Source organism: Protobothrops mucrosquamatus, unplaced genomic scaffold (genome assembly GCF_001527695.2).
Source record: "Protobothrops mucrosquamatus isolate PMUCROS unplaced genomic scaffold, P.Mucros_1.0 scaffold_23, whole genome shotgun sequence".
Lineage (NCBI taxonomy): Eukaryota > Metazoa > Chordata > Lepidosauria > Squamata > Viperidae > Protobothrops > Protobothrops mucrosquamatus.
The window spans coordinates 1,059,232-1,073,818 of record NW_015386099.1 but is presented as its reverse complement, the minus strand read 5'-3'; the positions used below and the strand labels follow the sequence as shown (position 1 = coordinate 1,073,818).

General features: G+C 42.0%; 1 protein-coding gene across 1 annotated transcript in view; it reads right to left on the bottom strand.

The window, feature by feature from the left end:
• The window catches only part of CATSPER4 (cation channel sperm associated 4), a 19,603-nt gene extending 18,457 nt beyond the window's left edge, over positions 1-1,146 (bottom strand). The window contains exons 1-2 of the mRNA XM_015832062.1: positions 1,120-1,146; positions 454-534 (exon numbers count right to left, since the gene is read on the bottom strand). Of these exons, the coding sequence (XP_015687548.1) occupies positions 454-534; positions 1,120-1,146 (108 nt within the window). The remainder of the gene's footprint in view (positions 1-453; positions 535-1,119) is intronic.
• Positions 1,147-14,587: the final 13,441 nt, after the last annotated feature.

The following is a 14,587-nucleotide window of genomic DNA, read 5'->3' as shown; positions in this document are numbered from 1 at the left end:
AGAAGAAGAAGAAGAGGAAGAAGAAGAAGAAGAAGAAGAAGAAGAAGAAGAAGAAGAAGAAGAAGAAGAAGAAGAAGAAGAAGAAGAAGAAGAAGAAGAAGAAGAAGAAGAAGAAGAAGAAGAAGAAGAAGAAGAAGAAGAAGAAGAAGAAGAAGAAGAAGAAGAAGAAGAAGAAGAAGAAGAAGAAGAAGAAGAAGAAACAACCACCAAGCCCTCTTAATGTGTGAATGCTCTATTATTGTGTTGCCTGGATGAAAGCTACCCTCTTGAGCCTTTCATCTTCTTTGCTGCAGCAAAGGGACCACTTTAGTCTTAGTGTCAGCTGTCTGTTTTCTCCCTCTACAACTACCCCATGTAGGGAATCACTTTCCCAAATCCTCTTTCCATCACCAAAACACACCAAGAAAGAAGGAAAGAGCCCTTCAAAGAAAGCCACAAGGGGAAACAGCATACCTGGGCCCGAATGATGTCTTTGCAGCTAATCAGGGGCGTTTCCAGTTCATTAAGGGAACTCTTCCGATAATACTGATCACTCTGCTGTGGGAAAGAAAACTTTCACCATTTACATGCTGCAGCCCATTCTAAAAAATTGGGGTGCAAGGGTGGTGGAGGAATTGGGATCCTTATTTCCTGGGATCAGTCACTAAATACCTTAAAGTGAGCCAGTTTGGTCTAGTGCTTAAGGCGCCGGGCTAGAAATCAGGCGACCTTGAGGTCTAGTTTCCCTTTAGCCATGAAAATCAGCTGGGTAACCTTGGGCCAGTCTCTCTCTCTCTCTCTCTCTCTCTCTCTCTCTCTCTCTCTCTCTCTCTCTCTCTCTCTCTCTCAGCCCAACCCACCTTAGAGGGTTGTTGTTGTGGGCAAAACTGGAAGAGGAAGGAGTGTTGGATATGTTCACCGCCTTGAGTTATTTGTAAAAATAATTAAGGGTGGGATACAAATAAATAAACCATGTGGCATGGCAGACTATGGACCGTTTAGAAATAAGGTTCCCAAACTCTTCAGCTCATCAAACCCTTCATGAAGTTTGAAACTGTTGCTATCAGCCAAGGAAGGAGAGGATGCACCCATCCACCACCACCATCACCCCATTTGAGAATTCAAGAAGCAGCCTCTAACCAGCGAGCCCTTATAAGGGTTCTCCATCCTTTTCTCCTTGCCAAGTCCACCACCTCTACTATCACTTGAACATCCCACTCCTGTAGAACCTGGTGAGTGTGACCTCACAGACATCAGAGCTCCCTTCAATGCAGGTGAGCCGACAACATGGCGAAAGAGAGAAGGCAACAGATGCCAGGAGGAAAAAATTGAGGAGGAAGGGATTTCCTACAAACATTTTTCATACATAGAGGAGAGGTGGGATTCTGCCTGATGAATAAGTCAGGCTGTCAACGCTGTGACAAACCGAACTGAATCCATTTTCATTTTGTCTTGATTGCCACATATTTAGTTAGAAGGAGGAGGGGGGTGTAATTTTCAGTTAGCCAAAACAATTCATATGTATGGGAACCAAGGTCATTGCTGATAACATTTTGGAGGGTTGGAGAGCTGGGAGGAGTGCCTGCATTTTGCTGAATTCATTGGTGAATGTGATTTATGATGGCAAATTGGGGTGGGAATTGCAACTTGCAACTTTGTAACCAAGGGGAGGGGAATTTAGTCTTGGGTTCACCTTTGCAGCCAAATAAAAATGTTCTTTAAGGAAGAATTTCTTGCCTTGAAGTTCTTTTAAATGGTCTCATCTATCGGAACCATGACACAGGCAACTTGTGTACCAGCCATACATAGATTGGCAACACAATTCACCTTGTGTGATATCTATGGAGATTCTCAATCATCCAGGTCATAGTTGTCCCAAAGGTGCTTTTCAATAGGCAACTTGTTTTTTTCCTTGAAAAGGTTTCACTTCTCATCCAAGAACTGGAGAAGCTTCTTAAATGAGAAGTGAAATGTTTTCACAGAAAAAAACCAAGAAAGTAAAGTTGCCTACTGAAAAGCATCTTTGGGATGCTTTTGTGTGATGGGATTAAGAGGTATACAAGGATGTGCATGCAGCTACAGGATGGTGCATCTTGGCTCAGTCAGGATCACCTTGGTTGTGGGGGAAGATTTCCATGCTTTCCACAGTTGGGTACCAACAGATATTCTTTATGCATGCATGGTACCACAAATAGCAGAAAAGGCTTATCAGAAAAAGCTTTAACAGTGACATATCTAATCTCTGTTCAACCCTCAACATCCTTCTGGCTGTAGGCAGACAACATGCCTACTCCAGCTTCCTGAACCAGCTCCTTTTTTGAATTTGCATAGAGAACTAAATCATAAAATAACAAATTTGCCAATGTTTTTGCAATGCATAAACACAAAACCCCCCCACAAACTTTATAATTTAAAACTAATCAAAAGCATATTCTACACAGGCAGCTGATGGATGTTTCACTGGTTGTGTTAGGTTGTATGATCCCAGGCCATGGGTTCCTTGGGAATAAAGAGCTCATCTGAACCCCACTTACTGTTTCATTGACACCAGGTGATTAAGGCATGAGGCTACAAACCAGGAGACCGTGAGTTCTAGTTCCACCTTAGGCGTGAAGCTATTCTGGGTGACTTTGGGCCAGTCACTCTTTCCCAGCCCTAGGAAGCAGGCAGCAACCAGGAGACCATAAGTAAGTCCCACCTTAGGCATGAAACCCCCTGGGTGACTATGGGCCAGTCATTCTCTCTCAGCCCTAGGAAGCAGGCAATGGCAAACAACTTCTAAACGCAGGCCAAGAAAATTGCAGGGATGTATCCAGTCACCGGTAGTCAACACTGATTTGAAGGCACCCTCCACCCTCCAAAAAATGAAATGTTATGAAAGGACCTATAGATGACAACCAGCAGCTTGAACTGCAATTCTGAATCCAACATGTCATGGGGGCATCCTCAAATCCTTGCCCCACCCTCAAGTATTTCAACAAATAACAAAGGGAAAATCTATATTCTATCAAAGGTCAGCTTCTTATAGTACTCCCCGCTCCAAAGAAAATATAGCAAGGAACAAAAAATATAAACTAATACAGAAAATGTTCATGAATCTTTTTCCAAACTCATATTTAAAAAAGGCAAGCTGAACTACAAACATATATTTTAGATAAGAAAAATAACTTATAGACCAGCTCATGTATGCCTAGCTTTCCTATCATCCTTATTATAAGCATCTTCACATGAAAACCTTATCTACTTACCCTTGAAGAGCTTCTTAGGTAAAGGCTTATTCCTAAAGATAATTAGTGCAGAAATAGCTTTCTGGGTTTTTCCCCCCTCCAGTTCCACCTGGTGCTTAACTCACTTCAATCAGCCTAAAATGCTGACCAAAATTATAGCTGCAAATTACTGAATGTATTCCATTATAAATCAGTAATATAATGCCACCCATGTTTACTGTGCAGAGCTGTGATGAAAAAAAGAGAAAAGGCTTTTAGAAAGGAATATCTTAATGTATTTATTTTTATACAGATATAGCGGGGGGTTTTCCTTCAAGAGCTCCAGGTGACAGCATCTCGTTCTTCCAATTTTTCTCCTCAATAATCCTTCAGAGAGGTTGGCACGTGCACCCACAAGGGGTCTCAGAAAAGTCAAGATGGGGCTCACAACCTTGTGACCCAGGTCCCACCACTTTCCTTTGTGTGTGGCCCAGTGCACATAATGGGGGGGGGGCTTTGATTAGTTGATAATGCTGCCATCTTGGCATTGTAAATTGGGCCCATTTTAAATTTAACTTCATATCAGGGTGCCCATAGAAAAAGAAAAAAGAATAAGCAGACTTGCTTATTCACACATTGGCTAACATGACAGGCATGCTCAATCATGAAACATCCATTACCTGGAAACATAAGTAATTTCCAAGTTTTACTATTGCGGTTGACCAAAATTTCAACTTTGGAAATAGTCCAAGTGTGTTCCCTGGAAAAATTACTCCAAATTGAGTAAAAGTGGATTTTCTTTGGGTAGCCACACACAAACTCATTACCCAATCATAAAAAGGATATTTAAATAAAGAGTTTCTGATCAGCAGTTTAGGGTAAGGAAGAAAAAGGTTTGGGAAATACCGTCTTAAAACTGTTTTTGTTTTGTTTTTTTGCAAATGTTTCTTCCTTCTGCAGTCAGCTGAAGCTGCACTGATGCCTTTTGACCACACCGCGGTGGTAGGGAACTAAGAAACAGGATGGATGCCACTTTTGTAGATATGGTTGGGCCTTCCCAGGTTAGCCCACACAGTCCTGATCAAGCATGGGAAAAGCTGAAACCAAAGTCCATGATTCGCCAGTTTGGATCTTACAGTATGAAAAATAAAGGCATATCTATTTTAATTTCACCAAGTGGAACTCTTCAGAAGAGTTGAGATGATCACTCCCCAGATGTTCAGCTAAATTACGCCTATTTTTAGCAAGTTTATCAGTATGAACCTAGGATGGGATCTTTAATGTTAGCACTAAGCTTGGCAAATTAATTGCATAGGAATTATTCAGGGTTTGCACAGCCTGTGCTATTGTGAGCAAAGCTGGTCCCCACTTAATAATCCAAGTTTCTCTAAGTGGTTGCAGTTGAAAATCAAAAGCCTTTGAAAATAAGTCAGGAAATATTCTGAAGAAGGACCAAGGAGCCTAATAATAATAATAATAATAATAATAATAATAATAATAATAATAATAATAATAATAATAATAATAATAATAATGAATTGGTAAGTTTAGCAGTTATTCAAACAATCAACAGATTTATTTATTTAGAACATGAATATGTCTGCCCATCTTATAACAAACTCTGAGTGACTCCCAATCACAGAGACGTCTCACCCATCTTCCCAAAGAGATAAGCCACTTTCCTGTTGCCCCAAAAGTACACAAGGAACAGACCACAATGTTGTTGCCTAAGGTTGCTTATAGAGCTGCAGGTAGTCCTCAGCTTACAACCACAATTGAACCCAAGATTTCTGTTGCTAAGTGAGATATTTGTTAAGTGAATTTTGCCCCACTTTACGACCTTTCTCGCCCAACTTGATAAGTGAGTCACTGTAGTTGATGATATTGTGGGAAGTCAGAGCCCCAGAGAAGGAAATATTAAAAGAGCAGAAATATATATTTCCTCAAAAGTATTTTAAAAAAGCAGAAACCAACTTTGGCTCCAAATCTCTCTGCCCCAAGCAAGACCTAACCCATACAAATGCAGATGTAAAACCATTAGAAAGTTGAAGCCAGAGCAATCAAGAAGACAAAGAGAAAATCTGCATGCCCCACCCAAACTCTAGGAGTCATTAGCCCCATCACNACCTGGGAAGCAGGATATGATAATAGGATTAAACCACAGATATCAAGGCCTAGAAAAACACTCAGAAATAGCCTCAAAGTTCATGCCACAGGAACAGGAAACTATTCCAAACAGGGCTAGAGGGGGTATAAAAAACCTTCTACCCATGTGCTCTCTCTCTTTCTTCTCCTCTGCTCCTTCTTGCAAGGACCATCTTTCTTCTGCAATAAACTGTAACCTTCTTCCCAAAGCAGTCGCCATGTTTGCTTATTTATTCCCGGCTTGGATGAACCAGGATGAAGACTTACTTCTAACATTAGTGACACAGTTGTTAAGTGAATCTGGCTTCCCCATTGATTGTGCTTGCCAGAAGCTCACAAAAGGTGATCATGTGATCCTGGAGCACTGCAACCGTCATAAATATGAGTCAGTTGCCAAGCATCTCAATTTTGATCATGAGACTATGGGGAAGCTGCAACGGTCGTGTGAAAAATGGTCATAACTCACTGTTTTCAGTGCCATTGTAACTCTGAACAGTCACTAAATGAACTGTTGTGAGTCAAGGACTACCTGTATATACATAGATTGCTTCATTTGAAAGCAGGAGATTTGCTGCTTTTAAAAATATTACTCATCTTGTCTCCTAGACTCTGTGGGTGCACTATTCCCATTCCATATTACTAGCAAGGAAACCTGACAGTTACTAAGAAAATTACTTTTTATTATGTGGGTTATTCCTATTTGTTCTGCCAGAAATCAATTAACATTCTCCTTTTTTTTAACTTTCTGATACGAGACGGACTATAAATACATGCCATACACTGTGCCCAAGTCAAGAATGTGCCTGCGCATATTCATAGGTCCTCTGTAATGTTCATGGAATGCCCGAGTCCTCTCAGCATGCTGGTGAGGCACTCTTTGAAACAGGTGTTCAATCGGGAAAAATCAGCGCGAGTGATCTGATCAGAGAAGTTAATTGAAGAAGAGAGGCCTGTGAGGGACACGGCTCAGTGGAAAAGCACAAGCTTTGCATGTAAAAAGTTGTAGGTTCAATCTCTGGCTTTGCTCAACAAGAAGGAATGGTGTCTAAAATGCAGCAAATACACACACACACACACACAGTGCACCCACAGAGCAAATGTCTAGGAGCCAAAATATGTATGAGAGAGAGAAAGAGAGAGGGAGGGGGAGGGGGAGGGAGGGAGGGAGGGAGGGAGGGAGAGAGAGAGAGAGAGAGAGAGAGAGAGAGAGAGAGAGAGAGAGGCATCCAGGAATACATCAGCAAGATGGCACCCAAAGATGAGCTGCTGAGAAAATGCCCAAGGCAACAGCAGATGGGGGAGGAAGATCAAGCCGAAGAAGTGTCACAGCAAGACAAGACACTGCATGGGGACATACCATGAACCCACCTAGCAGGCCAGATCAGCCGAATCAACCCTGGCGATCAATGGGGTGACAGATGTCGCAGCCAGATCACCCTCACATCCAATACCATGAACAGATACCTGAGGTGGCCGACACTGGGAAACACTCCTAGTGTCTGGAAAGGGCTAGACTAAAACACAGCACTGAGGCATTGATCAGAGTAACACAGGAACAAGCATTAACCACCAGATCCGTAGAATCAGGGATCTACCACACTAGACAGGGCCCAATGTGCAGGCTATGCAGAGAGGCCTCAGAGATGGTCCAGCACAAAATGTCATGGGGTAAGATGCAGGCAGGAACAATATACAATGAACGGCACAATCAAGTAGTTGGCATTGTGCACCAGAACATCTGTACGGAATACAGGCTAGATCCTCTTAGGTCTAGATGGGAGATCCCACAATAGGCTGTGGAGAATAAGAAAGCTAAGATTCTATAGGACTTCCAGATCCAGACAGACAGACAGGCACTGGCCAATCAACCAGACATCATGCTATAGTAGACAAGGATGAGAAGACAGCAGTAGTGATGGAAGTAGCGGTGCCAAGCAAAAGCAACATCAAGAGGAAGGAATATGAGAAGCTGGAAAAGTATCAGGGCCTGAAGGAAGAACTGGAGAGGATGTGGAAAGTAAAGGCCAATGTAGTCCCAGTGGTGGTAGGAACACTTGGGGCTGTGACTCCTAAGCCTGGAGAGGGGCTCCAACAGACCCCAGGAAAGTCACAGCTCTCTGTCCAGAAAAGCACAACACTAGGAACAAAATACCGTGCAGAATCCTCAAACTCCTAGACTTCTGGTAGAGGACTCGCAGTTGAGGAAGACACATACCAACTATAAGGGTGAGTAGGGAATATATATATACATGTGGGTGATGCAGTAGCTCAGTGGTTAAGATGTTGGGCTTGTTGGCTGGAAAGCCAGCAGCCCAGGTTCAAGACCCAAGCATCACACAACGGGGTGAGCTCCCATCCTCACGCCAGCCCCTGCCAACCTATCAATACAAAAGCATGCAAATGCGAGTAGATAAATAGGTACTTCAGTGGGAAAGTAACAATGCTCTGTGATGTCATGCTGGACACATGACTGTGGAAAGGTCTTCACTGGCTCAATAGCCCTTGAAACAGAGATAAGCACCGTTCCCTAGAGTCGGCAACGACTAACAGAGTAAAATCCACAGGGACTCCTTTACCTTTTTATATGTATATGCCCCTATTTGTACATGTATATTATATACACACACTGCATATATTATATTAGGAGACAAAATTAGTGAAGATCCATTTATAAAGGACTGGGGCAGACCTTTATAAATACCAGACCATATTTGGAATGCTGCATCCAGTTTTGGTCTCCACGATGTAAAAAAGATGCTGAGACTCTAGAAAGAGTACAGAGAAGAGCAACAAAGATGATCAGGGGACTGGAGGCTAAAATGTATGAAGAACAGTTGCTGAAATTGGGTATGTCTAGTTTAATGAAAAAAGGACTAGGGTGACACGATAGCAGTCTTCCAATAGCTAAGAGGTTGCCACAAAGAAAGAGGAGTCAGCCTATTCTCCAAAGCGCCTGAAGGCAGGACAAGAAGCAATGGATGGAAATTAAGAAAGGAGAAAAGCAACCTAGAACTAAGGAAAAATTTCCTGACAGTGAGAATAATTAATCAGTGGAACGAGTTGTCTCCAAAAATTGGGGGTGCTCCAACACTGGAGGTTTTTAAGAAGAGATTGGACAACCATTTTTCTGAAATGGTATATAGGGTTTCCTGCCTGAGCAGGGGGCTGGAATAGAAGACCTTCAAGGTCCCTCCCAACTCTGTTATTCTGTTCTGTTATTCAGATGAGTTTATTCAGCACCCAAAACTATTTAAAACAGTCAAAGTTTAGCACATTGGATAATAAAACACCCCAACAAAATAGAAAGCAGCTGCAGTTGTACGATGATCTCTACTGCATAGACCAGTTTTATTCCATCCAGTGTCCTCCAGATATAAAGCTCCAGGTGTCAGTGTATTGTGCCTGTTACCTTTTAGGCAGTTCTAACACATTAGCAAGGTTACTGTAATGATCCCTAATTCAGTTTTCACCAACCAGGTGGCTTGCAGCTGGAGAGGATTACCACCCCCATCTTCCCCAGCCAGCAGGGACACCTACGGGGACTGTAGTTACATAAACCTGATTGAGGGAAAGGCAGCTTTGTATGCTACAATTTTAAGGGTTTATTTTTTTAAAAAAACCTCAGGGATTGGCTGTTGGTTCCCATTAATGCATTCTGAGACTCACTGCTTAGGGAGACATCTGTTTCCTGCAATTACTATCAACAAAATGCTTTTTTAATTTTTCTTCCACAAGGCTCTTTTGGTTTAACTACATTGGGGCAGAACATCAAAATACTGAATACCAGAGTTGGAAACTGCAGTGACACACAGAACTGGACTCAAGTGCTTGTAGATGTAAACAATATAACTGGCATTAACTGAAGGAAGGGAATTTGCTTAAATAATTGGGGGGGGGGCTTTCAGTGCTTATTTCCCATTCCAATAAAGGTATGCCAGAAATCAATGAGGTCTTATTCAAACTTGGATTTTGTTTCTGGAGCCAAGTCCAATGGAGCAATTACACAATTATTAATGAAGCAACTAGATAAGTTGTTCAGCAGTAGTACAAACGTCCCACCTCAAGCAATATAAAGCCAAAGAGTTTGCAATGGAAGAAATAGACAATGTTTTATCATACTAAGATAGCCAATTATTTAACAGTATTTATTTATTTATAAAATGTATTGGCCACCCATCTTACGGCAGGGTAACTGGGCGACTTCAGAGAAATGTATTTATATATGTAAATTAAAATCAGTAGTGGGATTCAAATAGGTGAACAACCAGTTCTCTGTGTGGATGCCGCTTCCAGAAATCCATTCTGGGCCTGGGAAACAAAAAAGTAGCTACCGGTTCTGCTGAAGTGGTGCGAACTGGCTGAATCCCACCACTGATTAAAACATAAATTAAAACCAAACATTAAAATCTAATGACGTGGGGGGAGGGGGTGTCGGGGGCAGAATAGAGAGAGGTGGGATCTGTTGTTACACTATCAACCACCTCCATTCTCGCACTGGAGTCCCAAGCCGACTGGCAGAGCCAGGCCCTTATGAAAGGATAGGAAGGTTGGGGCCAATTATGGCATAGTGTTTATAGAAGCCCTCTTGTACATCTGCCCTAAGCAATGCGGGTAGTCCTCAACTTATAACCATTCATTTAGTGACAGTTCAAAGTTGCAACAGCACTAAAAAAAAGACTTATGACCATTTTTCACTTACGACGGTTGTAGCATCTCCATTGTCAAGTGATCAAAATTAGGACGCTTGGCAACTAGCATGTATTTATGATGGTTGCAGTGTCCTTGGGGGGGGCATGGGATCACCTCTTGCGACCTTATGACAACAAAATCAGTGGGGAAGCCACTTAGCAACTGCAGCGATTAACAACTGGGGTAAACAAGGTTGTAAAATGGGGCAAAATTCACTTAACAATTGTCTTGCTTAGTAATTGAAATGTTGGTTTCAATTGTAGTCGCAAGTTGAGGACTACAATATTTAGGGATGTTGGGAGTTGTCATCCTTGAGAAGCGACTAGTTTGGTCACTTCTGCCTTCCAAGACTGGGGATTTCTGGGTTGATGTGGCACCTTTTCCTTTGTACTGCAGAAATTAAATCAGAATTACCCAAAGTGGCCTAAGTAAAAGTCCTACACCCATTCAAATCCAAAGAAAAAGAAATACAGGCCTGCACACAGAGAGAAAACTAAAATTCCCCAAGAAACCTTTGGGTTGCCTTAGCACCACCCTATAGTCAGCAATAAATAAGGAGAGGAATGTCTTAAATTTATCTTTCTCCCACCTTCAAATGGAGATCTGTGATAAGCCCTTCTCTCTTCCTAAAAAATCAAATGAAAGGATATTGTCTGAAGGACAAAGAGAGGCATCAATAGTCTTTAGTACTGAGCTGAAAATTCAGGCCAATGCTTTGTCTGAACATCTGTGAATCCTTGAAGAGGACACAAAGGACTGAGTGCACCCCTGTCCATGCATCTCTCCTAACATCCTGGGAAATTTCTTTCAGTATTTTCATTGTCAACAGTATGAATGGGGTGAGCTGGGCAGAAGGACAATCCCTGCATATGTCCTATCTCAAAGCTCATTTGAGGGCATCAGGACTTCCCCCTCAGATTGTTCAGATCAGGGAAGAAAGGCACTGATGATATTACCTAGTTTGGGTAATGAACGGTCTGCAAGGAAACAGCCAAGCTCAGAGAGCACCAAGGACCCCTCATTTCAACCCTGAGCTACAAATATTCTCCTTTGTAAGAAAGGACTTCTGCCTCCTGAGCTATCAGCAGTGAGCTTAACAGAAAACAGAGTTGGAAGGGATCTTACAGGTCTTCTAGTCCAGCCCCCTGCTCAGGCAGGAAATCCTCTACCATTTCAGATAAATGGCTGACCAATCTCTTCTTTAAAACTTCCAGTGTTGAAGCATTCACCACTTCTGGAGGCAGGTTGTTCCACTGGTTAATTGTTCTAACTGTCAGTAAATTTATTCTTATTTCTAGGCTGGTTCTCTCCTTGATTAGTTTTCATTCATTGCTTCTTGTCCTGCCTTCAGGTGCTTTGGAGAATAGCTTGACTCCCTCTTCTTTATGGCAGCCCCTGAGATATTGGAACCCTGCTATCATGTCACCCCTCGTCCTTCTCTTCATTAAACTAGACATACCCAATTCCAGCAACCATTCTTTATATCTTTTAGTCTCAAAACTGCATCTGTGTCACCATATTGTAGAAGACCAACAGGGCAAACTTCACAGATATTTCAAGGAATGTTTTATCCCCAGTGCCTTTATTGCACCCAACATTTTGGCATAGTCCATCCCTCCTTCTTCTTTGCTCAAGATTCCATAGCTAGCCTGGTGGGATTTTTGCTGCTGGGAAAGGAAGTGCAGCTGGGGTGGGGTGATGTTTAGGGGGTAGGGTGGGAGAGAAGAAGAAGAAAAAGTAGAATGCTTTTCAGAAGGAACTTTTGCAAACTGTTTTCAAGTGAGCAGGAAGAGGCAGCCAGCCTGTTAACTTGGGTGGCACAACCCTCTGCAGCTGGGACACTACCCAGACTTATAATTATCTCTAATTCCTCCCCTGCTGCTGCCACTGTGTTAAAGATGCCCGCAGCTGCATGCTGAAGGGGCAATTAATTGCCTGGTCCATGTAACCGTGGTTACGGGAGGGATCCGGCGGGTGGGTAAAAATGGAAGGCAATTGATCTAAAACAGGACCAGAGGATGGATGGTTGCAAAGGAAAGTTTGTGTTGCTGCTAGTAGCTTGTGCTATAATTTATTTATTATTTGTGGTGTCCACCATATGGTATATCCTTACTGTAAGGCAGCTGGAGAATGGGGCTGAGATTACATAGGTATGTGTGTATAAACACACACACACAAATATATATAGGTGCAGAAGTTACATAGCGTTTTAACCAGACTCCTGAATTCCACTGATCCTAACCAGATGTGAAAAAGTGGTTTAAAAAACAACTTTGGCCTACTGAATTATGTCACCCAAGCCATTCCAGTTTTTAAAGTCTGATGTATGGGTTGTGTGATCCCTAAGCCTAACTCACAACAGCTAATTCACTACAGGCGGGTTAAGCAAACCACTATCTGGCAGGTGCAGAGATGATTTCACTCTGATTTTAACTTTTCTTCATGCAAAAGCATCTTAGCTTTTTGCCACATTATTTTTATTTATTTATTTTATTTATTTTTCATAATTTATATGCCGCCCTTCTCCCCACGGGACTCAGGGCGGCTCACAGCATATTAAAATAACACAACACCAACAACACAACACTACATTTCCCCTATAAAAGCCAATTAAAACCAAATATTTGTAGTCTGTGACATTATTAAAATCATTAAAAATTAAAAATTATCCCTATTTCCCCTCAATTGTTTAATCCAACACAGGTTTTTTTCTTTATCTATTTGGGACTGAATTCCAAAAAAAAGAGCAAGGAATTAGATTAGTAGTACATGGGGGGGGGGGGGTGCCTGGATTGTTTTATGGGAATAGGAATATTCTTTGTTGGCTAAGTGCGATTGGACACACAAGGAATTTGTCCCCAGTGCAGAAGCTCCCAAGGTACATACAAATAACAAGGTGGTAAGTCATATCTCATAAATCATAAGATACAATCATACATATTTTATGCCCATTTTACAGAAGATCAGCTCAAGACCCAATGAAACTACTATGTTATCTTATGCTGTAAAATAGTCACCTTAAATAGTGTTTCAGAAGGAAGTAACCTGTACAGTCTATCCCCCACAAGACCATTAATAAAGTTTAAAAAAACAACCAATGTCTCTTTCTGAAATATTGATCTAAGGGTCAATATTTGTTTCATCCAGTAGATGGTGACAAAGAGTTACACTTCATTCCGATGGAAAGATCCAAGGGCCCAAATTAGATTAACATTTTGCAGTTAATTGACCTGGGAAATTGGATCCTGCAGTTCCAGTTCACTAATTAATACAGAGGGTGTTCCAGGTCTATCTAGAAGCAAACTCTGTGTAGAAACTGGTCAAGAAACATAAAACTCCTATGGCTTTATTTTGAGAGTGTTTAAACCAGGGGTGTCCAACCTTGGCAACTTTAAGACTTGTGGACTTCAATTCCCAGAATTCCCTGACCAGCCATACTCGTTCCCTTGCCAATTGGGGAATTCTGGGAGTTGAAAGTCTTAAAGTTGCCAAGGTTGGACATCCCTGGTTTAAACTTCTAAGCACAGTCCATCACTGCTTCCAGGCATGAGGATAAAAATTCAATCAAACAAGTAGAAGTAGCAGCCCCTTGAATCCTACAATCTATGATTTACAGAACAAAGATCATCCCCACCCACTCTAAAGGAAAGTTGCACACCTCAGAATTTCCCCAGTCCCTATTCCAAATGTTGAATTTAAATTGCCAATTTCACATTAGAATGACCTTTCAGTTTTACAGAAGGAAGTCTCATTACCTTGAAATTACTCTTGAGGTATAGCCCGCATGAAGTTCTCAGTTTACGTGTAATATCTTGGTTCCTGAAACAGCTCATTTTCTGTCTCTGAACAACAGTTTACAACTGAAGTGTAAACTACCATGGGCTAGGTTCATAGAGGTAGTCCTCAACTTATAGTTATTTATTTAGCCACCGTTCAAAGTTACAACGGCACTGAAAAAAATGTAACAACCATTGCCGCATCCCCATGGTCATATAATCAAAACTCAAGCGCTTGGCAAGCCAGCATGTCTTTATGATGGTTGCAGTGTCCCAGGGACGCCATTCTTCTTTGCAACTTTCCCAGATGGCTTCTGGCAAGGAAAGCCCATGGGGGAAGCTGGATTCACTTAATGACAGTGTGATCAATTTCACCTTAACAACCGATACAAACAGGATTGTAAAATCAGGTGAAATTCACTTCACAATGGAAATTTTGGTCCCAATTGTGATCGTAAGTCAAGGACTTACCGGTAGAAGAACACTGCTCTATTTAGATCAGGCATGTCAAACTCGCGACGTCACGTGACATTGCACACCGTATCGGAGCTTTTTCGCCATTGCCGGCAATGGGGTGGGCACAGCTCCGGTATGATGAAACCGACTTGCGGGCCGGCAGTTTGACACCCGATTTAGATTCATAGTCTGAGTTGGTATGACAGCATTCTATGACCTTCAACCTGGCTAATAAGGGCCCTTCCCTTCCACTTACCTTCAAAAACTTTGTTTTTAACTGAGCTCACTTTGGGCATGGGAAAAATGGTGAACTACAGGCAGTCCTTGACTTACAAC